This window comes from Equus caballus, chromosome 6 (assembly GCF_041296265.1).
Source record: "Equus caballus isolate H_3958 breed thoroughbred chromosome 6, TB-T2T, whole genome shotgun sequence".
NCBI classification, from domain to species: Eukaryota; Metazoa; Chordata; class Mammalia; order Perissodactyla; family Equidae; genus Equus; species Equus caballus.
In genome coordinates, this window is record NC_091689.1 from 42,704,014 (window position 1) to 42,732,006 (window position 27,993).

At 42.2% G+C, this 27,993-nt stretch overlaps 2 protein-coding genes across 62 annotated transcripts in view; one reads left to right on the top strand and one right to left on the bottom strand.

The window, feature by feature from the left end:
* The first annotated feature begins 139 nt into the window (after nucleotides 1–139).
* On the top strand, nucleotides 140–25,439 carry RAD52 (RAD52 homolog, DNA repair protein). 12 transcript variants are annotated; one of them, XM_070270837.1, is made up of 13 exons: nucleotides 252–353; nucleotides 11,903–12,007; nucleotides 12,476–12,664; nucleotides 13,337–13,438; nucleotides 13,839–13,932; nucleotides 14,101–14,168; nucleotides 15,626–15,744; nucleotides 16,642–16,717; nucleotides 19,795–19,991; nucleotides 20,161–20,303; nucleotides 22,319–22,399; nucleotides 22,787–23,011; nucleotides 23,681–25,439. In XM_070270837.1, exons 4-13 carry the CDS (start codon nucleotides 13,418–13,420, stop codon nucleotides 23,740–23,742), a joined length of 1,086 nt encoding a protein of 361 aa, XP_070126938.1. In that variant the 5' UTR covers nucleotides 252–353; nucleotides 11,903–12,007; nucleotides 12,476–12,664; nucleotides 13,337–13,417; the 3' UTR covers nucleotides 23,743–25,439. The 12 variants fall into 12 exon arrangements, with proteins under 12 accessions (XP_005610886.1, XP_001492075.1, XP_070126942.1 ...); XM_070270838.1 differs by having other exon boundaries at nucleotides 252–349; XM_070270834.1 differs by lacking the exon at nucleotides 12,476–12,664 and adding an exon at nucleotides 8,200–8,416 and having other exon boundaries at nucleotides 290–353.
* Nucleotides 16,507–27,993, bottom strand: part of WNK1 (WNK lysine deficient protein kinase 1) — a 163,000-nt gene continuing 151,513 nt past the window's right edge. For 43 of the 50 annotated variants that reach the window (XM_070270821.1, XM_070270818.1, XM_070270807.1 and 40 more), the window contains one exon: nucleotides 24,991–27,978. In XM_070270821.1, coding sequence (XP_070126922.1) covers nucleotides 27,661–27,978 — 318 coding nt within the window. In that variant the 3' untranslated portion in view covers nucleotides 24,991–27,660. Of the gene's footprint in view, nucleotides 19,383–24,990; nucleotides 27,979–27,993 lie in introns of those variants that run through there. The other 7 variants (XM_070270819.1, XM_070270796.1, XM_070270795.1 and 4 more) reach the window with 2 other exon arrangements.

Genomic DNA, 27,993 nt, shown 5'->3' on the forward strand with positions numbered 1-27,993 from the left:
TGGGGGCACCAGAGAGCCGAGCGGCCGCAGAACAAGAGCACGCGCTCAGCGAGTTAGAGGAACACAGGGCGACGCAGACACCGCGGCGCGACTCCGAGAGGTCAGCACCGCCCTTCCAGCTTGCTTTACGGCTTTCCAAAGATTGCTTTGCGGCTTTTCTCCCCTTCCGACTTGATTTACGGCTCCTCCTCCTGTCTTTCCTGCCACACCCTGGTCGCTCTCGATTCGGACCTTCTTCCCAGGGTCTCCTTGCACTTCCTTCCCAGTCTCCTCTGCGGGGCCCTGCCAAACCGCCGTCCGCTCGCGCTTGGTCTCGCCGAGCTCCGTGCGCGCCCGCGCGCAGCCCGAGGCGCGTAAGTGGGGAGGGAGGCGGCCGCGCTGGGGCTTCGGGCCCGTGGCCGCGGCGCGGGGCGGCGGCGGGGCTCGCCTGCGGTCCCGGCGTGGTGGCCCGGAGACTGCAGCGCCGTCCTGATTGATTAGTGCAGTGGGGGCTCAGGGCCGGGCCTTCCTGGGCGGGGAGTGGGGGGACCCCGCGTGCCGCGCCTTGACGGGAGCCTTGCGGCAGGAGCCGCTCCGCGTTGGACTGGGCGGCTGCGATTGGGCAGGAATTACTCATTTAAAAGGAATTTGACACTCAGTGTAGCCGCGGATTCAGCCTTTCTAGACCTTTAAAAAGAGATGGAGATACCGTTCATGTAATAGTCATCCTTTTAAAGTGAACAATTCAGTGGTTTTTAGTATATTCACAAGGTTGTGCAACCAACACCATTATCTAGTTCCAGAACGTTTTCGTCACCCCGAGAAGCAGCCCCAAACTCATCAGCAGACTCTTCTCATTTACCTCTACCCCCAGCCGCACTGATCTGCTTTTTGTCTCTGCGAATTTGCCAATTCTAGAAATTGCACATGAGCGGAATCCCACGGTGTTTGTCGTGGTGTGTGGCTGATTTCGCTTGGCTGCTTTGGCGCTTCGTCCGTGTCGTGGCGTGTGTCAGCGCTTCATTCCTTTTGATGCCTGAAGAGCAATAGTCCCTTGTTGGGATATACTCCATTTTGTTTCTCCACTAATTGATGGTAGTTTGGGTTGTTCCTACTTTTTGACTTCATAGACCCTTTAAGGTGTATACTCACAGGTAGATTGGATTACATCAGAATGTAAAACTTCCCGTCAAAGACGAGTCTAGGAAAATGAAGAGGCGAGCGCTGACCCCTGTCTGACGGAGGACTGATGTCCAGGGCACGTGAGGAACCGCAGGGGTTCCAGGTCTGGGCAGGCTCTGGCCTGCTGCTCCCCCCTGCACCTGTGGCTTCCTCTTCCAGTCCTTTTGCACGAAGAGCAGCACGAGTTTACAGCTGGGTAGTTCTCTCAGCCTATCTCCTGCCAACAGTGTATGAGAATTCTGGTTACTTAACATCCTTGCTGACTTTTGGTGTTGTCAGTCTTTATTTTTAGCCATTCTGGTGGGTGTAAAGTAGTATGTCATTACGGTTTTAATTTTAGTCCTTGATGACTCATGATGTTGAGCTTTCCTGTGCTTATTGACATTTTCGTATCTTTGTGAAGTGCCTGACCAACTCTTTTGCCCATTTTAAATTGGCTTGTCCATTTTAAATTGGGTTGTCTTTTTATTTTTTTAAAGATTTTATTTTTCCTTTTTCTTCCCAAAGTCCCCTGGTACATATTTGTGTATTTTTAGTTGTGGGTCCTTCTAGTTGTGGCATGTGGGATGCTGCTTCAGCATGGCCTGATGAGCAGTGCCCTGTCTCCGCGCCCAGGATCCAAACCGGAGAAACCCCGGGCCGCTGAGGTGGAGCTCAGGAACTCAACCACTCGGCCACGGGGCCGGCCTGGGGTTGCCTTTTTATTACTGAGTTGTATATATATCCTTTTTATATCCTGGATATCAGTGCTTTGTGGTTGCCTGTTCATTTTCTAAGAGTTGTTTTTGATAAGCAAAGTTTTACATTTTGATGTTGTCATATTTATCATTTTTTTCTTTTATAGTTATTGCTTTCTGAGTCCTGTCTAAGAAATCTCAGCCACCTTCAGTTTGTGAAAATACACTTCTGTATTTTCTTCTAGAAATGTTATAGTTTTAGGTTTTATGTTTAGGCCTATGATCCATCTCTAGTTTTTGCAAATGGTGTGAAATTTATTTTGTGAAAAACATTAAATTCTTTTCCCACATAGATATCTAGTTGTTCCATCATCATTTGTTGAGAATACCACTGTGTTTGATAGCATTGAAATTCAGATGTCTATATAAATGGCAGTTGATTTCTGGACTCTCCTCTGTTCCATTGATCAGTCCTTATGTCAGTAACACACTGTTTTAGATATTATAGCTTTATAGTATGTCTTGAAGTCACATAGTGTAGGCCAACAACTTTGTAGTTGTTTTTCAGATTTGATTTGGATAGTTTAGATCCTTTGCATTTTCTGTATAAATGCTAGAATCATCTTATCAATTTCTACAAAAAAGTTTGGTAGGATTGTGATTGGGATGGCATTGAATCTTTAGATCGATTTGGGAAGAATTAACATCTTAACAGTATCAACTCCTCAAATGGATGAACATGTGGGTCTCCCTTTTTATTTAGATCTTCTTTAATTTCTTTTGGTACTGTTTTGTAGTTTTCAGTGCAGGGGTCTTACACATCTTTTGTTAAATTTACTCCTAAGTATGTTTTTTTAAACTCTATTATAAGCTGGAGTCATCATTTGCATTGTTACTCTGTATATAATGTGCCGTTTTTCTCTGACTGCTTTCAAGATATTCTCTTGATTTTTGGTTTTAGAAGTTGGCCTATGGTGTGTCTTGGTGTAATTTTCTTTGTATTTATCCTGCTTTGGGGTTTGCTGAGCTTCTTACATTTGTAAATTCTGCCTGTCACCCAGTTAGGAAATTTCACGCCATTATATTTTTAAATATTGTTTTCCCATTCTCCTTAACCTCTTCTTTTGGAACTTCAATTACATGTGTGTTAACCATTTTGATATTATCTCGCAGGACCCTGAGGCACTTTCCTTATTTTCAGTCTTTTTTTCCTCTTCTTCAGGTTGTATACATTCTGTTGAGCTGCCTTCAGGTTCCCAGACTCTTCTTTATCTCTAATTTTGCATTTTGTGAACAGGATTGGCAGTCGGGATGATTTTCGAGATTCCTAGTTCAAGAGTAGCTCCTATTTTGTAAGGGCAGTGAGTATGGTTGCTTTATTAGAAGGCTTTTTAAGAGAGATGGTCGTATGTCCCTTTTACATTTTCTCGTCTTACAGGATCCTAAATTTCCACTCTTTTGCCCCTCACAGAACAGTTTCAAAGGGCGTGTCTCATTCTTTATCACCCTCTTCTCCCCAGAACATTGACTTTCCAAGGCCGTCTCACTGAGTTCTGTGCACACTTGTCTCTCTCTTCCTGCGCCGCCCTGACCTGCCGGAGCTCTTTGTCATGGTCTTCATACTTAGCATGGGTGTTCTCTTTCCAGGCGTGATTTTACTTCTATCTTAGACTCTCCACCCTCCTCTTCTCTCTTCTATGCATTTCCCTTCCCATCTAGGTCCCACCTTCCTCTCCTTAAAAAGTTGGGATGAGAATTCAAAAAATATCTCCACCAGAAATTGATGTTTATTTTTTCGACTTCCAGGTAATTTGAAGCTGTAATGTGCTCAGTCTTCTCCTTATGTTAGAAGATGTGGGATAGCCGTGGTTTTGTTGGTCCTTCTCGGTGGCCTGGATAGATTTTGGAGGACGTTTTGGGATATTTGGATTTATGTACCTGCCGTAATGTTGGCTATTTTATTTTATTTTATTTTTATTATTATTATTGTTTTGGTGAGGAAGATTGGCACTGAGCTAACATCTGTTGCCGATTTTCCTCATTTTTTTCCCTCCCCAAAGTCCCTGTGCATAGTTGTGTATCCTAGTTGTAAGTCATTCTAGTTCTTCTATGTGGGATGCCGCCGCAAGCTGGCCTGAGGAGTGGTGTGTAGGTCGGCACCCAGGATCCGAACTGGTGAACCCAGGGCTGCCGAAGCGGAGCACATGAACTTAACCACTCAACCAAGGCACCGGCCCTCTAACATTATATTTTGAAAAATTTGGAGCTTTCAGAAAAGTTACATAATGAATGCCTGCATATCCTTCACCTAGATTCATAAATTTGTTACTTTGCTTTATCTCTTCCCCTCCCTCTCTTTACACACACACTTTCTTGGTTGAATGATTTGAGTAAGTTGCAGAAAACAAGACAGTTTATTCTAATACTTCATATATATCTCCTGATAACAAGATCATTTTCCTGTATAGCCATAACATAATTATCACACTTAATAAGTTTAACGACAATACAATACCATCATCTAATATGCTCTCCATCATCAGATTTCCTCACTGTCCCAAGAATGTCCTTTATAGCTTTTTTTTTCTGATCTAAAATCCTATCAGGGATCACAAAGTGCATTTTAGTTGTCATGTCTCTTTAGCTTGCTTTAATCTAGAAGAGTTCACTAGCCTTTTTGTTTTCCTTTGTTTTATTTTTTGAGACGTTGGCATTTTTGAAGAGTCCAGGCCTTGTAGAGTTGAACCTGTCTGCTTATCTCCTCGTGGTTAGAGTTATGCTTAGATTGGTAGAAATGCTACCTAAGTGATGCTGTGACTTCCGTGCATCCATCAGGAAGCACGTGATGTGAGCATTATTGGTAATGTTGTGTTTGATTACCTGCCAGATTTCTCCATTGTAAAGGTCTCTTTTGTTCCCTCCCTTTTTCCTCTAAGTGCAAGTGGCTTGTTTGGGAGATGACACCAGGACATACTGGTAGAGGAGAGAAGTGCAAGGGGAAAAATAAGGCAGTCAACAAGGGTGCGTTGTCCAGCGTGTTACTACGTGGGCAAGCAGACCTGACCTCACTGGCCAACTCCAGAGCCAGCGCACAACTCCCGGCTCAGCGTCATCTCACAGAGGGCTAAGAAATCCGGGCCTTTACACACCAGCTCCTGTCATCACTGTTTGAGGACTGCTCCAGGGGCATCTGTTCTCTGGCACCTCCAGCTTCAATGGGCCCTGGATGCCAAAGCAAGCCGTCAGGGAGAGATGCAGACGTTGGCATTTGGGAGTTAGGCCAGGGTGCACTGTTGTGGTAGGAGCTGAGGGATGATTAGCTGAGCATCCACTAGGTGCCCCAGAACCTAGAGCTGGAGGCAAAGGCTCATGTGCTGTTACCTTTTTAGGAAATGCAATTCCAGGAAGCAGAAGCAAGGGAAAAGGGGATTGAGGAGAGATGGAAGACTAAGTCAGTTCACGGGTATGTTTTCTAGCTGGCCACCCCTTGGTAACAAGTACGACTTGCTTGCTTACTCTCCTAACGCTCTCTCCTAGGAACCTCTATAAAGAACTGCATCCCAGGACAATCCACCCACAGGAAGGAAGGGGGATTTACTCCTCACCTCTCTCTCATTGGTGAAATGTTTGCCCCGTGGTTCACTGACTTCCCAAACTTCAGGGTTCTGCATGTGTGGGCATCAGCTGGGTCCCACAGGCTCTCACACCTCAAAGGCAAGAGGGAATCAAAAGGTGGGAGGTGAGAGGTATCCAGCATGAGCAGGAAGTGAGGGCCATAGGGTTGTGCCTGTGCAGTTGGTTAGAACCCATTTATATTTGGTCCGCCTAATGGCAGCCAGGGTGGAAAAAGTCGGCAAGGGCCTCAGAGACAGGCCAGGCCAAGATTTGTGGGGCTGCATAAGATATGCCTGATACATTTGGATTCTACTTTTGTTTGACAAATATGTACATATATTCACACACACAACACTCATACACAAACGCAATCAGATATGAAACAAGACAACAGCCATCTCTTGCTCGTGGGGATCCAGTCACATTTTACTTACTCTCATATCTATTTTTAAGTTAATTTTTATTGAGTTAATGATAGGTTACAATCTTGTGAAATTTCAGTTGTACTTTATTGTTTGTCAGTCGTGTTGTAGGTGCACCCCTTCACCCTTTGTGCCCACCCCCAACCCCACCTTTCCCCTGGTAGCCACTAATCTGTTCTCTTTGTCTACGTTTTTAAATTCCTCACATGAGTGGAGTCATACAGAGATTGTCCTTCTCTATCTGTCTTATTTCACTTAACATAATTCCCTCAAGGTCCATCCATGATGTTGCAAATGGGATGATTTTATTCTTTTTTACGGCTGAGTAGTATTCCATTGTATGTATATACCACGTCTTCTTTATCCATTCATCTGTTGATGGGCACTTAGGTTGCTTCCATGTCTTGGCTATTGTAAATAATGCTGCAGTGAACATTGGGGTGCATGGGACTTTTGGAATTGCTGATTTCAAGTTCTTTGGATAAATACCCAGTAGTGGGATGGCTGGGTGATATGGTATTTCTATTTTTAATTTTTTGAGGAATCTCCATACTGTTTTCCAGAGTGGCTGCACCAGTTTGCATTCCCACCAGCAGTGTATGAGGGTTCCTTTTTCTCCACACCCTCTCCAACATTTGTTACTATTTGTTTTGGTTATTTTTGTCATTCTAATGGGTATAAGGTGATATATTAATGTAGTTTTGATTTGCATTTCCCTGATGATCAGTGATGATGAACATCTTTTCATGTGCCTATTGGCCATCCGTATATCTTCTTTGGAGAAATGTCTGTTCATGTCTCCTGCCCATTTTTTGATCGGGTTGTTTGAGTTTTTTGTTGTTGAGTTGTGTGAGTTCTTTATATATTATGTATATTAATCCTTTGTCAGATGTATGACTTGCACATATTTTTTCCCAGTTGGTGGGTTGTTTTTTTGTTTCAATCCTGTTTTCCGTTGCCTTGAAGAAGCTCTTTAGTCTGATAAAGTCCCATTTGTTTATTCTTTCTATTGTTTCACTTGTCTGAGAAGACATGGTGTCCGAAAAGATCTTTTTAATACTGATGTCAAAGAGTGTACTGCCTACATTTTCTTCTAGAAACCTTATGGTTTCAGGTCTTATCTTTAGGTCTTTGATCCATGTTGAGTATATTATTTTGGTGAATGGTGAAAAAGAATAGTCAATTTTCATTCTTTTACATGTGGCTTTCCAGTTTTCCCAGCACCATTTGTTGAAAAGACTTTCTTTTCTCCATTGTAGGCCCTCAGCTCCTTTGTCAAAGATTAGCTGTCCATAGATGTGTGGTTTTATTTCTGGACTTTCAAGTCTGTTCCATTGATCTGTGCACCTGTTTTTGTACCAGTACACCATGCTGTTTTGATTACTGTAGCTTTGTAGTATGTTTTCACTCAGGGGTTGTGATGCCTCGAGCTTTGTTCTTTTTTCTCAGGATTGCTTTAGCATGTGGGGTCTTTTGTTGCCCCATGTGAATTTTAGGATTCTTTGTTCTATTTCTGTAAAGAATGTCATTGGAATTCTGATTGGGATTGCGTTGAATCTGTAGATTGCTTTAGGTAGTACAGACATTTTAACTATGTTTATTCTTCCAATCCATGTGCATGGAATGTCTTTCCATCTCTTTATGTCGTCATCCATTTCTTTCAGGAAAGTCTTGTAGTTATCGTTGTATAGGTCTTTCACTTCCTTAGTTAAATTCATCCCAAGGTATTTTATTCTTTTTGTTGTGATTGTGAACGGTATTGTGTTCTTGAGTTCTTTTTCTTCCCATATTTTTTGATGTATGTTTAAAACTTTCTACAGACACAGATATTTTAAATTCATAATGGGAAAATGGTTTTGGACAGTTTTAGAAAGGAAGACAGAGCAGTAAACATTTTTTTCAAAGTAGGAACTAGCAAAAAACCAAATGATGCTGCATTTTATCTTAGGGGTAGCGATAAGGTCCTTTTCTTCAATAAAAGGTTGAATCTTTTAAGACATTGTTTAGAAAATTAGCAACAAGTTGCTTTTTAAATGTGAGAAGTGTAACTCTTGCCTTATAAAATCAGTTTCTAAAGAATTACGAAATATACTTTGTTTATATAGCTTGCATTATTTCATTCATTCATTCACTCATCTATTCATTCATTTACTTACTAAACATTTGCCTTCCTGACCCCCTAACATGGCACTGAGCTGGTCACTGAGGGTGCCAGGAAGAATCAGGAGGATCCCTCACCTTCTAGGGGCTCTTGTTGGAGTGGGGAAAATGGATGTGGCAGAGAGTACTCAGCTAATATTCCAATGCCGTCTCATGTTTCCCAGCCTCCACTGCAGTTCAGTTGGGGCCATGTGACAAGTTCTGTCCAGTGAACTTGCCTAAGGCAGTTAGGAACTGGTGCGACTCCTCCAACTCTCTCTACTCCTGCAGCAATGACCTTGGAGGTCACATGTGCTAGATGACACAGCTACAAGATGGACAAGGCCACCTGACTGCATTAGATCTTGCATGAATGAGAGAAAAAACTTTCATTGTGTTAAGGTATTCCCGCTCCTTTTTTTATTATTGTGGTAAAATAGACATAACATCAAATTTATCATTTTAATTATTTTTTTTAAAGATTTTATTTTTCTTTTTTCTCCCCAAAGCCCCTATAGTTTATAGTATAAACTGTACATAGTTGTATAGTTTAGTTGCGGGTCCTTCTAGTTGTGGCATGTGGGACACCACCTCAGCATGGCTTGATGAGAGGTGCCCTGTCCACGCCCAGGATCCAAACCAGCAAAACCCCCGGCTGCCGAAGTGGAGTGTGTGAACCCAACCACTGGGCCACGGGGCCAGCCCCCATTTTAACTATTTTAAGCATGCAATTCTGTGGCATTAAGTACATTCACAATGTATACCCGTTTTTTTTTTTTTAATGAATAACCAGACAGGTGCTCATTTGAAACTTTGTGAATATCCTGTTCCCCAACAATCTTTTAGTTTCTAATGATGATTCTTCCTGGATGCTATTATTATCACATCCTTTTAATATGGTAAATTTATGAGGTTGGTCTTGTTAATACAGTCATGTGCTGCATAATGACATTTTGGTTAACACTGGACTGCATGTAGGACGGTGGTCCCATAACATTAGTACCAGACAGCCTACGTTGTAGTAGGCTCTACCATCTAGATTTGTGTAAGTGCTGTAGGGGAGGAAGTCATTTTCCTCCACCCTTTAGGTTCTTCTGGCTAGTCTAAGAATTAAATTGACATGAGACCTTAACAGGAGAAAGACAAACAAAAGTTTAATTACGTGTACATGAGAGAAACCCAGGAAAACCTAGTAACTTGTCAAAATGGTTGAAGCCCTCACCTTGAATACCCTCCTCAGCCAAAGACAAAAGATGTTGGGGGTGGCGAGAATCAGAGACTTCAGAGGAAAGGAAGGCAATTCACAGGTTGGTGAAAGGGAGCCAGTGTCTGGCCACACAGAAACAGAAGTGCACAGAGGGGAACTCAGCCAACAGGCTTTTCTAGGTTCCTCCCTGCCTACCACCTAGGTCATGTGATGCTAAGGTGCTAGCTCACTTCCCGAGACAGGTTTTTTTATCTGAATTCTTTTAGGCAGTTAAGAGGTAGATAACAAGAAAAACTCTGAGTCTTTTTGTTTCTTAAAAATAATCAGCCTAAAATAATCCTCATGTTAAAGAGACACATTTTGGGGTGGCAAATTTTGTTCCCCTTCAGTATACTCTCTGATGTTTGCACAACGAGGAAATCACCTAGGATGTGTGTCTTAGAACTCGTCCCCATTGTTAAGCGATGCATGAATGTATTCCCTTTTACAGATGAGGAAATTGGGGCAGAGAGGTTAAGTAGTTGCCCAATTTAAGTAACTCATTTGCTGGAGCTGGATGTTGAACCATATCTGACTCAAATGTTCAAAGCATGCTTCATAGTAGGGGTTGGCACACTATGGCCTGTGGGCCGCATCTGCCACCTCTTTTTGTAAGAAGCTTTGATTGGGACAGAGCCATGCCCATTCATTTACGTATTGTCTGTGGCTGCTTTCACGCTCAAGTGCCCAAGTTGAGTAGTTGTGACAGAGACCATAGAAGCCTGAAAAACCTAAAATATTTACTGTCCCTGGCCCTTTACAGAAAAAGTTTGCTGACCCCTGTTTTATAGAATTGGTGTTTAAATTATTTATTTTTATTAAAGTAACATATGCACATATTTGATAATGAAGTCATGCTAAGAGCTTTATTTTGCAAAAGGAGATCCTTCTGCACTGTCCTCCACCCCAGTACCCCACCTTAGAGACAGATATGTCTCATTCTTTCACCTCTCTCTCCTGGCATTTACAGTTAAATTCTAAATAATAGCCTTGGGGCCGGCCCGGTGGCGCAGTGGTTAAGTGTGCATGTTCCGCTTCTCGGTGGCCCAGGGTTCACCGGTTTGGATCCTGGGTGTGGACATGGCACTGCTTGGCAAGCCATGCTGTGGTAGGTGTCCCACATATAAAGTAGAGGAAGATGGGCACGGATGTTAGCTCAGGGCCAGTCTTCCTCAGCAAAAGGAGGAGGACTTGCCGCAGATGTTAGCTCAGGGTTAACCTTCCTCAAAATAAATAAATAAATAAAATAAATAATATCCTTATTCCACTCTTTCTTGGTTTAACAATTTTGGACACTAATTATTGTCTAACATAGTTTAGGCCGCTATCCTACTGTTTTAGTGCTAGATTATGAATAAATTTATCATTTTTAGCTGAAAGATAATGTTTTATGATAATTTAGTTTTCTGCATTTTCATCATAATGTACATAAGAAAATTAACGCGAACTTAGCAATAACTAACATTTATTTGGTCTTTCCTCTGTGCCAGGCACTCTTCTAATGCGGTTTTCATGCAGTATCGCATTTCATCTTTACAGAACCCCTAGGAAACGTAGGGACTATTATCATCTCCATTTTCTAGTTGAGGAAACTTCTTTTGGAGAGATTCTATGATTCTTTCCCCTTGGTCAAGCACCTAGTGGGTTATAGAGCCAGAAGTCGACATTTAAACATTGAGCTCTTCAACATTATCTTGTAATGCCATGTGGAGAGTCAGACTCTTGGCACTCATAGGTTTGTAGTTCTACTGTTAGCAAATAATCTGAAGGTTTACGCCACGTAGGTTTGCTGAGGTGCTGTTGGAATCTGTCTGAGGCAGACACAGGTTGGGGCCGTGGGGTGGTGGGTGAGGCAGTTGCAGACGCTTTTGCTGAGGGCGGTTCTTATCGTCTAATGGACCACACGTTCGCATGTGCTCAGTCTAGCGCGTGGGCACTCAGACTTGAGCTTGTGCCAGGATGGCCTGGTGGGCTTGGTAAAGCACTAATTCCTGGGCCTCACCTCTAGTTTCTGATTCAGCAGTCTGGGGTGGGGCCTGAGAATTTGCATTTCTAACAAGTTCCCAGGTGATGCTCATGCTGCAAGGGCCCAAACTGCTCTAATGCTGTGGTCCTCTTGGACGGCAGGGGCTTCTGTGTTGCCTTCTCTTGTTTTTCATTGTTTCGTGTCCGTTAGTCTTCTCCCACCACTGAGCTCGTTAGCTCCTGGAGAGCAGTTCAGTGACTGTGACTTAGATTTCTTTTTTAACCCCACCGACGCCAGGGTCATGTTGCTCATACAGTAGATAGTAATATGTGGATTGCTTGCTCTCCCATAGAGTGTTTTTGTAATTTTGACTTGTTCAATTATAAACTTTATAATATGTCATTATAATACATTCTTATTGTAAAAATCACCTTTCATAGCACCACCGCCCTAGGAAAAATTTTAGCAGGAAAGTAGAAGACCCTAAAGGATTTTCAGTGGCTTCTTAGACTATAGCTCGGCACTGAGGAACTTAGTCCTTGATTGGGGTGGTGTTGAGAAGTACGTAAATAAAGTGACTTGTAGCTGCTTTATCTGATTTTTAGTAGAGGCTCTTGCCTTTTATTGAGATCTTTACATTCTTTGAGATCTTTTTTTAAATCTTCTGTTTATACAGAGGTCAACCAGAATCAACATGTCTGGGACTGAGGAAGCAATTCTTGGACGCCGTGACAGCCATCCTTCTTCTGCTGGTGGCAGCTCTGTATTATGCTTTGGTCAGGTAACTGGTTGTTTCATACCTGGAAAGAATGAGGTCAAGTGAAAGAGGATGAGGAAGCAATTTGGGGAGCAGTGTTGCTCTTTCTTGTTAGTAGTTTTTTCCTTTAGATGCATTATTTGGGAGTCTTTAATGAACTCTGAGCGCATTTTGAAACTTTAACATCAAAAGACTAATAATACTGGCGATTACATTTACATTGACATTTTATTTATTTTTTGGATAGATTACATATTCATAGGATATAACATTCAAATTAGACAAAGACCCTGTGTGAAAAGTCTCACTATTTTGCCATCACTGCTGTCCATGGCTCACCCAGGTCTCTTTTTTGGAGGCATCCAACGTTCCTTGTGTCCTATTCTTTGTGGAGATATTGTATACATATAAGAGATTCTTGCTTTGTCCACCCAAATTCTGTCTTTGTCTTTGCTAGAGATCTGTTTGTGAGTATTTACTTTATTTGAATAGGGAAAAGGGAAAACTACCCGGGGACAAAAATCAAAACAAGCAGTCATGTGTTTATCTGTGAGTAGGATGGAAATGGCTGAGGTAAAGGAGAGTATAAACCTTTGGAGAGGACAGATGGGAGCAAGACTTCCTGTCACCTCTTCTCTCCCCACCTGCTTGCCTGCATAAACATCATATCCAGACTATGAGGTGAGAAGTTTTAGTTTCCCAATTCTGGCTTGAGAAATTGGTAAGGATGGTAGTAACATCTAAGGCAGAGGTTCTCAAAATGTAGTGCAGTGACCCCTGGGGGTCCACAAGACCTTCTCAGAGTCCGTGAGGTCAAAATGATTCTCATGATAATACCAAAATACTATTTGCCTTTTCCACTCTCATTCTCTCATGAGTAAGTGGAGTTTTCCAGAGACTACATAGTATGTGATGATATCATTGCTCTGATGACTAATGTAATGTGTGCCTTAAAAGTTTCTCAGTTTTCGGGGCCGGCCCCGTGGCTGAGTGGTTAAATTCGCGAGCTCTGCTCCGGTGGCCCAGGGTTTCACTGGTTTGGATCCTGGGCGCGGACATGGCACCACTCGACAAGCCACGCTGAGGCGGCGTCCCACATGCCACAACTAGAAGGACCCACAACTAAAATAGACAGCTATGTACTGGGGGGATTTGGGGAGAAAAAGCAAAAAAACCCAGTTTTCTCAGTTTTAGTTCCTAATATTGATAGATATAATCTACCTCAGCAGAAGCTCTTAGGGTCCTCAGTACCTTTTTAATAGTGTAAAGGGGATTGGACACCAAAAATTTGGAGACTTGCTGATGTAAGGAATGGTGGAAATCTGAATTTAATTTTCCCTTTTTGGATTGTAGTACCAGTACACAGCAGAAGAGTACCAGGCCATCCAGAATGCTCTGAGGCAGAGGCTGGGCCCGGAATACATAAGTAGCCGCATGGCTGGAGGAGGCCAGAAGGTAGGAGAGTTTATATGCCTGAAAAGTACGTGCCCATATTGCTGGCTGCTTAGATGATCTTGCCGACTCCCACTCTGAGCCCTCATGGATTCAGAAGGTGTCTTGTTCATTGTTATTAGATGTTTCCTAGTGTCTTTGGGAGGGGATGGGCTCCAGCCGTCATTGTCATCTGAAGTGACCCAAGCATTGTCTTGAGACTCCCTCCCCTAAGACAGAACATTAGTTCTAACTGCCTCCTTCTGGAAGATCTTTGACATAAGTTCACTGAGAATTTCCCTGGAATGTTTAAGGGCAGTTTTGCCAAAATAGCTGGTAAGGAATAAATTAAGTAAATTTTGATCCATATTTAAATATGGCAAGGAATTTAACAAGCTTTTTTTCTTTAACTTTTTTTTTCCAGGTGTGTTACATTGAGGGTCACAGGGTAATTAATCTAGCCAATGAGATGTTTGGTTATAACGGCTGGGCGCACTCTATCACACAGCAGAATGTGGGTGAGTATGCCTCCTGGCAGTCGACTTCTTCGTTTCCCTTTGTTTGGCGTTGTCCGGTTTCTGATAAGGGCGCTTCATGGCTGAGGATGTGGGGAGCTGTCGTCGACTACCAGCAGGAGGAACAAGGGAGCCGTATCTTCTTCAGCTGGGTCTCTTTCCCACTCCTAGATTTTGTTGACCTTAACAACGGCAAGTTCTACGTGGGAGTCTGTGCATTTGTGAGAGTCCAGCTGAAGGTGAGGGTGATGGAGCAGACTGCTGCCTGCCAGGATCGGGGCTGGGGTGAGAGAGTGAGCAGGGAGGGAGTCTCTGGACTGTGGCACAGCCAAGCCAGAGAGCTGGATTCCAGAGCTGTGTCTCGGCCAGCGTTCCTTTGGTTGGGGTATTCAAACATCTTACTCACATGTCCCCTAAAGAATTTTGAAAAACTGTGCTCTTGCACATTTTAAAATTGACCCCTAGAAGTTTTCACCATAAATATAAATAGGTGCAAGGGTATATTTTTTGGCATATTGTAAAATTTGACATTCTAAAATACATCTGTTACATCTTTTTTAAATGTACCAATGGATTCTAAGTAACCATAGAGGATTAAATACTGTCATCCACTTAGAAAAATACATGAGCAAGCTATTCTTCAATCAGAAATTTTACATTGTTTCTTCTTGAGCTCGTATTTCCATTCCATTTCCCCGTTGGCTTTTATGCTAATATAATATATATTTGTGATTGAAAAGCTTTTATTAATAACCTTATACTTCTCTGCCTGTGTGTGTGTGTGTGTGTGTGTATATGTGTATATGAAGATAATTTTGGTGGGTAAATTTCCAGTGACCTTAAGGCTCTAAATATGAAACAGTTTCTTCTGGATTGAGTTAGTATCATAGGTATTATTAACACACAATTGATTAGACAACATACTATATCAAAATTTTTATGCTTAATAAAAATAACATTTATGGAAGCTGCATTTCTTAATGAGGTGGGCGAAACTGTTCTTCTTTTCAGTAGATAGTTTATAATCCATAGTTTCATACTGCTCATTCCTAAACACTCAGCAGTAGTTCTATTCTGACTTCTTATTTTTATAAATAGTACTGAAAAACATTATTCACATAAATGAACTGGGAATGGAGAGAGTTTTGGTATGGTGTCCTTCATTTCTGTGAATACTCTCAGTTATATTTCAAAAATTACAGTGCTATCATCAAAAATTATGTTCTTTATCAGCTAACAACTTGATCAGGTCCACCTTCAGTTTTGGTGAAAGCCAAGAAATGGATACCACCTGACTTGCAAAAGGATTTGCTATTCAATCATTAGAGTCTGTTAAATGCAGTATTTCAAATTTTCCTTTTGTTTGGTGTCCCAGAGGTTTTTATACCTTGAGGTAATCCACCTTAGTAAGATTTGAGGTGGGTTAGATATGTGCCTTTTTTATGAAAAGAGGTGGTGAGAAAGGAGAATTGTCTGGACACTTTGACCACAGGCACATTTCCAGGCAGATCAGGTCTTGGAAATAGTACTGAAAATGGATTCTTTTACAACTCCTGTGCCCATGTGCCCTTTGACAAGTCCGCTGGGTTCTTTATGCCCACTCTGAACACTGCTGCCTGAGGAAAAGAAGAGTTATGGAGCCAGGGGTATGACTGCAGCTTTTCACGTAGGTTTTGAATTCCTTTTCTACCCCCAGGATGGCTCATATCATGAAGATGTGGGCTATGGTGTTAGTGAGGGCCTCAAGTCCAAAGCCTTGTCTTTGGAGAAGGCAAGGAAGGAGGCAGTGACAGATGGGCTGAAGCGAGCATTGAGGTAAGCAAAAAGGGTTGGAATCTAACCTGCTTCATTTCAGCTCTTATTTCAGAGGAGTCTCTTTTTTTTGAAAAGGTAATACATTCACATGATTCAAAAAGTCTTGCTCTCCCCTTGTCCCTGTCTGCCCTGTTTTTCTACTCTTTTCTATTTTCCAAGGTCTTCTTTATGCTTGGTCTCCCCTTTTTGGGAGTTTGTAATAGATTACTACATTTTCTATCCTGTACTTTGCCTTCCTCCCTCCTCTGCTCGTTACTGTCTCGGAGACCTTTCCCCATGAGTACGCAGACAGCTTCCTCATTCTCTTTAAGACACCTAAGCAGTTCTTCATCAGGTACATATAACATGGTTAACTTAGTTCCATACAGCATGGTTTTTAACCTTTTTTTCAGGTCAGAGATGCCTTTGAGAATTGAAGTGAATTGAATCACCAGAAAAATACATGTATAAACATGTACTAAGAATTTGCAATACCATAACCTGAGGGGAGCCTGCATATCCCAAGTAAAGAACTTTAGGAGGATTGTGCCCCTCAGTGTGTGTAGCTCACTGTCTCTGGGGAATTGGAGCAGTCCAGAAAAAGTCTCTGCTCTGAAATGTTCGCTCCATGTCCGGAGGTGGCTAATGGGATTTGTGTAATGGGTTCTTAAGTCTTTTCCTACTCATTGCGGCTCCTAGAGGGCGGGGATTACTGACTGCTGTGCTCACTGCTGTGTTCTCAGAGCCCAGTACAGTCAGGGCCACGGCAGATGCTCAGTAAACGTTTTTGAATGAACATTAGTGTCCATTTCCTCTGCTGCAGTTGAGAAGCAACTTGCACAAAGGTGGTAACTCTGTTCTCTGATATTTACATGTAACAATTCTCAACCCTGTTTCATTTGTTTTTCTTACCCTTAGAAGTTTTGGGAATGCACTTGGAAATTGTATTCTGGACAAAGACTATCTGAGGTCACTACAAAAGCTTCCATGCCAGGTATGTTAGAAATGGATGAATGGAACGCATTGCAGTAAAACTAGAACTAATTCCCGTGTGTCACAGGTTGAATATTTGGGGATGGAGAGGGAAGTGAAGACTCAACTATTTAGAGGGTCTGGAATGTGTATTTCAGACTTGTTTGAATATTGGCGCTAGCATGAACCAATCGCCTTATTTTACAGATGAAGAATTTGAAGCCTACGGAATTTACGTTAACTTGTCTCCTGTATAGAGAGCAGTGTGGTTGGGAATGGTCTGTGAAACCTCGAAAGGAGCCCACAGTCCTCTGCCGCCTCGCTGTCATTTCTTAGCAGCAGTCAGAACGCCCCACCTGTTCAACCTTCTTGCTTTTCCTTAGCCCCCGTGTCTTTAAGGTTCGGATCTTCCTTGTTTCTGTCAAGGCCTGTCACGCGATCTGAGTGTTGGGTTTTGGAGAATAGGGCCTGGACTTGAGCATCGCTGGAGGCACAGTTGACCTGGGCTGAGTCTGGCTCTAGAGTGTTCCCTTTGCCTGCTGGAGTGTGGCTGCGTCCTCTGTGGCATTCTCCGACATCCCTGCAGTGCTGCAGTCCCTATCTTGTCCTTGAGGGGTTCTTTTTCTTGTGGAGCTCCTAATTGAGGTGTCTGTCAGTTGGCATCTGTCAAAACTCCATTTCTTTCCTTTTTAAAGGCGTTTTTATACATTATTGGACTCAGTTTGCTAATATTTTGTTACGGGTGTTTGCTTCTATGTTTATAAGGGATATTAGTTGGTTTTCTCTTTTTTATTGTGGTAAAAGACACATAACCTAAAATTTACCATTTTAACCATTTTTATTTTTTTTTAAAGATTAGCACTTGAACTAACATCTGTTACCAATCTTCTTCTTCCTTTTTTCTTCTCCCCAAAGCCCCCCAGTACATAGTTGCATATTTTAGTTGTGAGTGCCTCTGGTTGTCCTATGTGGGATGCCGCCTCAGCACGGCCTGATGAGCGGTGCCATGTCCGAGCTCCCCAGAATTTGAACCGGTGAAACCCTGGGCTGCTGAAGCGGAGCGCGTGAACTTAACAACTTGGCCACAGGGCCGGCCCCCATTTTAACCATTTTTAAGTGCACAGTTTAGTAGTGAAACAGACCTCCAGAACTTTTATCTTGCAATACTGAAACTCTATACCTGTAAAACGACTCCCCTGTTCCCCCTTTCAGCTGCTGGTAACCACCATCCTACTTTGTTTCTATGCATTTCACTACTCTAGGTACCTCACATAAGCGGAATCATAGTTTTTGTCTTTTTTGTGACTGGCTAATTCCACTTAGCATAATGTCCTCAAGGTTTATGTCCATTGTAGCATGTGTCAAAATTTCCTTCCTTTTTAAGGCTGAATAATATTCTATTGTATGCATCTACTGCATTTTCCTTATCCGTTCGTCCGCCGATGGGCATCTGGGTGGGTTCCCTCCCTTGGCTGTCGTGAATAGTGCTATTGTGAACGTGAATGTGCACGCACCTCTTCAAGACCCTGCTTTCAATTATTTTGGATATATATCCAGAAGTGGGGTTGCTGGATTATATGGTAGTTGTATTTTTTACTTTTTGAGGAACTTCCACACTGTGTTCTATAACGGATGCACCATTTTGCAGTTCAACCAATAGTGCACAAGAGTTCCAATTTCTCCACATCCTTGCCAACAATTGTTATTTTCTATTTTTTGATAGTAGCAATCCTGATGGGTGTGAGGTGATATCGTATTGTGATTTTGATTTGCATTTCTCTGATGGTTAGTGATGCTGAGCATCTTTTCATATGTTTTGGCCATTTGTATATTGTCTTTGGAGAAATGTCTATTCAAGTCTCTTGCTCCTTTTTTAGTGGGGCTATTTGATTTTTTATTGTTGAGTTGTAGGAGTTTATCTTGGGAATTATTGGGTCAGGTCAGAGGTAAGCATATGCTTAATTTTGTAGATTCTTACAGTTTTCTAGTATGGTTGTACTAATCCACACTCCAATGGAGCAGTCTATGAGAGTTCCAATTGTTCCATATCCTTGACAGTACTTAGCCTTGTCAGTCTTGCTCATTTTTTTCCCCACTGTTGCTCCCATCTCCCTACAGCCACTGGCAACCACAGTTCTACTTTCTGTCTCTCTGATTTTGACCACTCTCAGTACCTCATATAAACGGCATCATACATATTTATTCCTTTGTGACTGGCCTTTTTCTCTTAGCATAATCAAGGTTCATTCATGTTGTAGCATAAGCTCATTTCTTTTTAACCGTCTCATTTATTTTCTAATACAGATAAATTTCATAGTGTAATTTTCATTTTCAGGTTATCTTTATCAAAATAGTCATTTAAATCCTTCATATTCAGTTATTCTGTCAGTACCAATATTATGAATTGAGAACGAAGTTTTCCCAAATGAAAATGTCTGGTTTTTGTAGTGCTCGTGGCCTGGAAGTAACACAGTTTCCTTTATGCCAGGAAGCACACGATCATGACTTCTCACATTTGGTGACATGCAGGAATGATCCCAAGTTGGGAGACTTCTCGCAGCTTTGGCCTGCTGCCTATGTCAGTGCTTTCCCAGTTGTCGTCTTCCTGTCGTTTCAAGGACACATTCTTGTGCCACAGCATACCTGAGGCTTCTTCAGTGAGGAGTGTCGTATCTGCAGGGCAAGTCCTGTAGAAAGAACAGAGGTGTAGGCCTCCACAAACACTGTGTGTGGCCGTTTCCACAGAAGAGAGAAAAGGTAGACAGCGTCAGACAGATCCAGTTGCCAAGGAAAGATTCAAATTAGATTTGACAGACCATTTGCCCTACATCAAAACTAAAGTAAGATTCCTTTTTCTGAAAACTTGATTAATACAGAGTGGTATAAAGTAGAAAATGAAATTGTTTTACTCCTCATGTAATTACAAATATTATTTGAAGTTGTGGATCCTTTGTCTCAGCTTCTCAGGACCTAGGAGGAATGATGCATAGAGGATTGTCAAATGGCATTTTTCAGGAATCTTTAAGGCGGGGAGAAGAAAGGAAGGGGAGGAGCAGTTGGAGGACGTTATTCTCCCCCTCCTCTTTCTTCCCTTATTAGTTGCCTCTTGAAGTGGATTTAACTAAAGCAAAGAGACAAGATTTTGAACCATCTGTGGAACATGCGAGATACAGCAGCTACCGACAGAACAAGGCTCTGGGACCCCCAGGACCACAGGAGGTGACCTCCCCTTGCAGAACAAACCACTCAGATGATCTCCACGTTGTGATCCGGGGAGATGAAGACAGCAGATCCCGGTATGGGCCTGAGTTCCCTCCCTTTCCTCTGCTCCTCATGTGGTCTAAGTCACCTCCATTTCTACCTTCAGAGCCAGCAAGTTGGTTCACGCGCTCCCTCAGGAGCCGTGTATTGTCACTTACGCAGTTAACTCGGGAACTCACTGCGCCTTGTGCTCCTCTGATGCAGAAGCCTGGCCTCTGCTGTGGAGAGGGACGCCACATACCAGCGCAAGCTCCGGCAAAAACAGTTGCAGCAGCAGTTCCGGGAGCAAATGGAGAAACAGCAGCAAGTTCAGCTACCTGCTCCCTCAGTTGAAAAGAAGGATGAGGGTGTGTGAGAAGGACGGGAGCAGAGGCTCTGGGGAGGGCGCTCTGGAGCAGGAAGACTAGTCACACAGGAACCTGATCCTCTGCCAGTTAGGTCCCAACCGGCTCTCAGTAGGACTCTCTCCAGTTACACACAGGGTAGATGAGTCTAAGAAATTAAGATAGTGAAATCTTGCCAGGTATTTCCCCATGTCTAAAGACAGTGATCTTTTTTGGGGGGAAGGCAATGGGCCTTGACATAATCTGGAACTAGAAATTTCAGGGTACAGAATTTCTTTTGCTTCAGTTACTTTGGCTATCTCTGCATTAGAAAGTCTTTCTGGGTTATCCTTGAATATAATGCAGAACTGGGTTTGAAGATAATGGGGGCTTGGGGCAATTTATCCATGAACTTTAGTTTGTAGGCATACCTCAGAGATACTGCGGGTTTCGTTCTAGACCATTGCAATAAGGTGCATATTTGCAATAAAGCAAGTCACACAACTTTTTTGGTTTCCCAGTGCATATGAAAGTTATACTTACACTGTACTGTCATCTGTTAAGTGTGCAATAGCATTATGTCTAAAAAAATAATGTACATACCTTAATTTAAAAATACTTTATTGCTAAAAAATGCTACCCATCATCTGAACCTTCAGGGAGCGAGTCAGAATATTTTTGCTTGTGGAGGGTCTTGTCAAAAAATTCGGTATCTGTGAAGTGCAGTGAAGCGAAGCACAATAAAATGAGGCATGCCTGTATTTCAGAGTCTAGATTCGGTGGGAGAAATAGATACATATTTTTTTTGGAGTCTTTCCCAGAGAGTAGAAACAAATGGCTTGTCCCAAACCAGCTGGACTTTTGCCCACCTTCTCCTTAAGAATTCTGAAGAAGATTCAGAGGACTTGCCTCATGCTCCGTTCATTAATATTCCCCTCAGTACTGACAGACTGAAATTAATGTAGGAAAAACCCAAAACAACTTACTCTGCTGGGAATGTTGTAGATCTTTAGCTTCAAAATCACTGCAGAGGCTCCTGGAGGGTGAGGGATAGAGTGTGTTCTCCAGGACTTTCCCCCACCCCTAATCAGACAACCAGAGTCACTGTTGATACTGGTTTTACAGTCGTCCCCCTCATCTGCAGGAGCTGTCCCAAGATCCCCAGTGGATGCCTGAACCGGTGGCTAGTACTGAACCTTACAGATACTATGTTTATTCCTGTACATACGCACCTATGATAAAGTTTAGTTTATAAATTAGGCACAGTAAGAGATTAACAATAACCAATAAACAGAACAATTATAATATATTGTAGTAAAAGTTAGTTATGTGCATGTGGTCTCTCTCTCAAAATCCCTTGTACTGTGCTCACTCTTCCTGTGATGTGGGATGAGACAGCGCCTGCGTGGTGAGATGGCGTGAGATGAACGATGTAGGCGTCTGACGTACCAATGAGCTACTACTGACCTTCTGGCCATACGTCAGAAGGAAGATCCCTGAGCCATGACGATGTTGATGGCTGGGGAGCCAACAAGGGGACGATTCACATCCTCGGATAGAGGAAGCCAGACCGTGCGGGGTTTCATCACACTACTCAGAATGGCATGCAACTTAAAACTTAGGAATTGTTAATTTCTGGGATTTTCCATGTAACATGTCAGACTGGTTGACCATGGGTAACTAAAATTGTAGACAAGGAGGAACTACTGTACATATTGAATTTCTGCTTAAGATTTTGTTTGAACAAGGGTTATAAGCTTTAAAAAGTAAAAACTGGACCAGGTGGCTTCTAATAACCCTCTTTTTGCTGCTAAAGGAGAAATAAACTTGTTTTTCTTCCCAATTTGGTGAGAAGAACGAAGAATACAGTATTTCTAACTTCAGAGAGATCTGTAGGTAGGACTGGGACTCAGGAATCTTGAGTTCCACTACTGGCTGTGCTAGGAACCAGTGTAACTCTAGGCAGCTTTGCACCTCTGAGGCTGTTCCCTCCGTCACCTGATTCTCTGATTTTGTCTTTCGTCTTGTGTGAACTGTAGCGGCGCTGCCGGTGCCTCCTTTGAAGCACAGCACTCCTGTAGCTGCGGTTTCAGAGCCACTCACTGAGGACCTCCTTGCAGGTCAGCAGGGGCTAAAGGAATGACTGAAGTCTTGATCAGTACCTCGGAAGCGTGTGGATGCTACTGGGCTGTATACTTTTGTTAGTCATAAATACACCATAAGAGAGGCATAAAAATCCTCATTTCTATCCATGTTAGAGCCACAGGAAGTTTTAGGAAAAAAGGGGACCCAAAATGGACTGATGGCAGTTCTGACTGATAGCACGTGTTCAGCTCCTCTATTGTCCTAACCTAAGAGAAGCCTCAGTGTACTTTCAGGGCTGGGGGAAGAAGAAATTCCAGAAACATCATAGGGTACTTGCGATGTGAAATGTGTTAGGACCTAGTTTCCCACAACTTTATGTGAGAACACTTGTTAGTTGATGCTACATTTTCCTGTGATCTCAGCCCTTGCAGACAATCTTGAAATGTGGGATATGGCTCCAGAAGCAGGGGACAGTGTTGTCAAGCCCTTGGCTAAACCAGAACCACCCCAAACTGCTGCCACACCAGTCCCGAAGAATCAGATGGTGACCCGAAGCAGGACCCCACAAAGCCTTTGCCATGAGAATCCACGAGTAAAACCTGGACCCTGGCACCTCCAAGCTCACAATGTTAACCAACACACAACAGGTAGCAACTGTTTTAGGAATGAAAATTGAAGGGAGAACCTGGGTTTAATTCTATGAATTCTAAAGGACGAATGACATTTGAATTTAAGAAGTTGGATAGAATCATGCCAGAGGAATAGAAGTGTAAGAAAATGGAAGATAAGGGGCTGGCCCGGTGGCGTAGCGGTTAAGCGTGCACGTTCTGCTTTGGTGGCCTGGGGTTTGCCGGTGGGATATGGCACCACTTGGCAAGCCATGCTGTGGTAGGTGTCCCACATATAAAGTAGAGGAAGATGGGCATGGATGTGGGCTCAGGGCCAGTCTTCCTCAGCAAAAAGAGCAGGATTGGCAGCAGATGTTAGCTCAGGGCTAATCTTCCTCAAAAAAAAAAAAAAAAAGAAAGAAAGAACGAACATGGAAGATAATTGGTTTAAGAGTGAGAACTTTCCCTTTGGGGTCCTGACTTGGGCTGTAACCCTTTTAGCTGTTGATTGTAGTAGGAAGCTTGAGCATGACTGCATGAAGAGCTTCCGCTATTAAAAGTAGGCCCCTCGTGATTATTACTGCACTTGGTCTAGTGTTAACATGATCTCAATCAATTGTCATTCTTGGGTTTTAGTTTAAATTAGGTTAACAGCTGCCAGTTTATTCAGTATTTTAAAATAAATATAACCATTTTTTCTTTCCACAGCAAACTCTGATTCCCATAAGCAGAACCAGGACATGAAGAAAAGGAAACTGGATCCATCTTAACTGAGGCTCAGGTCCCATCATTGGACTGTCACAAAGGGACTTTCAAAAACCCCTTTTTGGTCATGAAATAATTCTTCATCATTCCTAGGGGATGAACTTTATTTCCAAGGGTTTACCTTGCTTCATTCTGAACTCCACCAGAGGATTTGCCTGTTGGAACTGCAGATGCAGCTGAGCAGCTGGAAAACAAGCTCTTAAAAAAGCTAGTCACACACTGCAGTGGGGAGGCTCCAGGGAGATCACATACCTTTTCTTTGGCTCTTGAGGCTCTTCACTATTTATTTATTCCTAAACTATTATGTTAATAAAGAGAGAAATTTTAGGAATCACCTGTGGCTGCCTGCTCTCAAGCAATATAAGCCATACTACTAAGCACCAACTTTAACAACAGCCCACATTAAATTATTGTGAGTAATCTCTGTCTTCGTTCACTTTTGGGCTCATGTTTTTAACGTTGCTTACATGAGTGCTGTGAACAAAGGCTATAGTGGTATTTTACTACTTTGCATCAGTCCAGGCTACAATCTTCATCTGTGGTAATCTGTCATTTACAGGTCTGTGTCACTATCCTGCATTTTTTCCTAATCAAGGAAAGAATTATCTCACATGAAAGAAAAGGCATTTGAAGAAAGCAAAATAAATCCTTTACTTTACTTTGTAACCAAATAGAAAATATAAGTAGCTGTTTATATTTCCCCATTTCAGATGTGAGATATAACCCACCTTAACATAAATTATTTTTTCATTGTGTTCAGATGTTTCATAATTCCTTCTCCCAAATAATGAGTTTGCAATTTTACTTGTTAAGATGGATTTTGGGTCGTGCCTTTTATCTAATCATGAAACAGTGGCTTTTATCATTTTCTGGATCACAGGCCCATCTGTGGGAAGCTGTGATCCCGAGGCAGGTCCTAGCCGATGCTAAAGGGACTGGCACTGAAGTGCAGCAAGGCAGTCAGCCTTTCTGTTCCTTTGGAAGATGAATGGCAGGAGCTAACCCTCATCGCCCTTTTACCTTATCTGTTGTTGCATGGATTTGGCCATATATTCATCTTTTGATTTTGATATCCTTACCATTTTCTTCAGAAAAAATATCATCTTCCTTGTCTGCAGCATAATCTTAGTTCAGGTCAGAAGTGCCACTAAAAATAGTTCCTGGAATTGGGAATCTAGTTATAAATTGCACACAACTCAAAACAGCTAATGAGATCATGAAAAAGGAATTTGCTAGAAATGAAACCTCACAGCTCAACAAAAGCAAGTTTGGTTTATTTGAATGGTTTCATTAAATAAGTCTACAAAGGTAACAAACTGAAGCATAAGCGCAATCTTACAAGAAGCGCAACACCCAGAGTTAGTGCAAAATGTACAATTCACGGCTGCTGAGGAACCCCCAAGGTTTGAATTCAGTTTATTTGTTTTTTTAAACAGTGTACACTGTTAAATAATGTAAGGAAAACATTTATAATTCAGAAAGATTTTTTTTAATGTGGAAAAAGATACTCAAAGTGTACTATTAACACAAAAATAATTTAAACAGTTCAGTAGCACTAGTTCATTTCTCTAGGCTTCAGTTATTTCATCCACAGGAGGGGAAAAAAAGATCAACAGTAAATAAAACCAGTTCTTACTTTTTGTGTGTGAGTGAAGAGACCTCAAAATTATATTAAACCAAAATAAAACAATAATGTACTGCATTTGGTTCCCTCGTTCCTCTTGCAGAAAATATTGTTTCATTCGTCTCGGGTGGTCCATTTCTCATTTACTTGGCACCTTCTTTGTTCTATCCTTACTCTTACCATCTCCCCAAGAATTATAAGCAGAGAATAAATACGTAAACAATTTTGAAGCAGAGCTTGGAACCCCTGCCCTTTTTTTCCCTACCTTCTTAAAACCTTCCACTTTCATTTGCATTTTTGGGACCTAGGCTGACAAAGAAAACAGGGCCCATGAAGGAATGATGTCAGATAGGATAGCCAGCCTGGCTCTTCATATTGTGTTGATTCCTGGGACGTGCCGTTGAGGTGGGTAACAGGTCGGAAATATGTCAATTTCCCAACTCCAGAGTCAAGAGAAGCACCACCCAAAAAATGAAGGGTCCTAGCGTCTTTCCCCATCTTCAGAGATAAAAGGAGATCCCAAACATAGCCAATTAGTAGAGTATTTCCTGAAAGCTCTGAAAATAACAGAACTGCCAACGAGGCATTGCAACTAAATAATACTGGTTGGTTGCAGTTATTACTTAAGGGGAATATTTGTTTATATGAAAATGTGAGATCACTTGCAATTCTAGAAATAAAGGTGGCACAATAGATTATGATTCTGCAACCATCTGGACATCATATAGGAAAAAGGAGGAATCAGCGTTCTTTTCTACAATGCCTAATTTAGGTGTGGGTCCACTTTCCACAAAATATTGTACCCCAAGCTGAGAAATGGATTTGCAACAAGAGGAAAGCAATCCAAACAGTTTTTCTTAGAGCAACTTTCTCCATCTGTGACTTTTCCCAATCATGTTTCCCAACTTAAAAACTAGCCCCCAACCCCCTTCCCTTTATAATGAGCCATTTCTTCTAGGTCTCCTCTGTTCAAGCCCAGCTCGAGTAAGTAAGGCTTATGGCATCCACTGGCCAGGCATCACATATCTTCCAAACAAGCTTGTTCTCCCACTCTTTACTCTTTCTTTTTCCTTTACTTATCACACACTACCCTTAATCTTTTAAATTGCCCAATTTTATTACAACATCCCGCCTCACTGTTCCTGAAACAGAACTTTCTGCTTTCAACCACTGATGTCAACTTAACTTCTCACCCTGTTCATCTTACACCTGCTCTAGACAAAATTGTTGAATAACTTAAAAAAAAATACTCTTTCAATTTCCCTTTGGCATAGTCTACTGCTGGGGTCAACTGGACCTTAGGTTTTCTTCCATATGCCCTTTGCTGATGTGGGGTCTGATAAGTTGATGCTACCGGCAGAAGCAATAGAAGTCCAAGGCACTAAAATATCCAGCAAGCAATACTGGGAAAACAGAAGTCTTCAAGTACAGTAATTTATACAATTTTACATTCACATTTATTTATCTAATACAATGGAAATACAAAGGAAAAAGTTAAAGTGTCTCAATAAGTAAAGGACAGAGCTAGCTTTTTTTCAACTTTTTAAACCTTTCATATTTTACTCTTAAAACTACTGTTGTCCAACAACATTTATATATCACAGTGTTTCCACATCAAAACTGATGGCAAAGTTACATGTCCGCAGGGAACTTATTTTTTTTTCCTAATTGCTAATGCTGCAGTCCAAGCTGCTATTATCATTTGCTGAAAGCACTAATGACCTATAATAAGAAAGGGTTGAAACCTCAGTCCCCTGGTGTTTTTCACTGGGTTCTAAAGAGAACAAAAAGAAGAAAAAAAAAAAAAAGAAAGGAAAAAAAAAAAAAAGGAAGGGTGGGGACAGAGTAGGAGAGAGCCCCAAAGTGTTTTTTTTTGTCTTGTGGCTTAGATTCTTGAGGGAATGAGGGATTCGCAGTGGGTACCAAGATTAAGAGCTCCACCCACTTGAAAGTACAGACGGGGTGTGGTTTTCCATGGAGCTCTCCAGTAGCTTTCTGATAGACACAATTCCCTTTCCCAGCCCTCACTGTTACACATAAGCAGGAAAGCATAGTTTGAAGCTGCCCCATCACAAGAAAGCTGCTCTTTCCTTCCCACTCCAATAAATGGTGAAGGTGGAGGGAGATTCTCCATTCTGAGGGCTCTAAGCGGTATTAAAAACATTCCTTTCTGGCAAGAAATTACCAGTTAAATGCAGCACTAGTAGTTAGTATATAGGCTACTTTCCAATCCCCCGTCCCACCCACACTCAGCATTCCATCTCCTTCCCCCAAATATACTCAGTTAATGTCTCTAGGTCTAAGTGGTCCGCAGGTTGGAACCTGGGGGGTTGCTGATAGATTTCTGCAAATTGCTGATGTTGAAATTCTGTAAGGAGGCAGTTCCCACAGGCTGGAACTGGCCAAGTGGCTGTGGTGCTGGGCCACCCGTTCCACTCCACTGAGTGCCAAAGGGGGGGGCTGGAAAACCATACTGCTGTGGGGGGCACATAGACTTGGTGAAGTGACCTAGAGAGGTAGCTGATGCTGCAGAGATGGGGGCAGAGCCACCCAAGTTTGAGGTCATGGAGATGCACAGCTGACCAGGTGCAGAGAACTTCCTTGCCATTCCAGGGCCCTGAAAACAAAACGA

What these genes read in the sequence shown, in the direction of transcription:
- RAD52 (XM_070270834.1), top strand. Translation starts at nt 8,384, where the DNA reads ATGAATGAGAGAAAAAACTTTCATTGTGTTAAG. An exon ending in TGGCTGGAGGAGGCCAGAAG is followed by an intron (nt 13,439 to 13,838) that starts GTAGGAGAGTTT and finishes TTTTTTTTCCAG; the next exon opens with GTGTGTTACATTGAGGGTCA. An exon ending in GATGAAGACAGCAGATCCCG is followed by an intron (nt 19,992 to 20,160) that starts GTATGGGCCTGA and finishes CCTCTGATGCAG; the next exon opens with AAGCCTGGCCTCTGCTGTGG.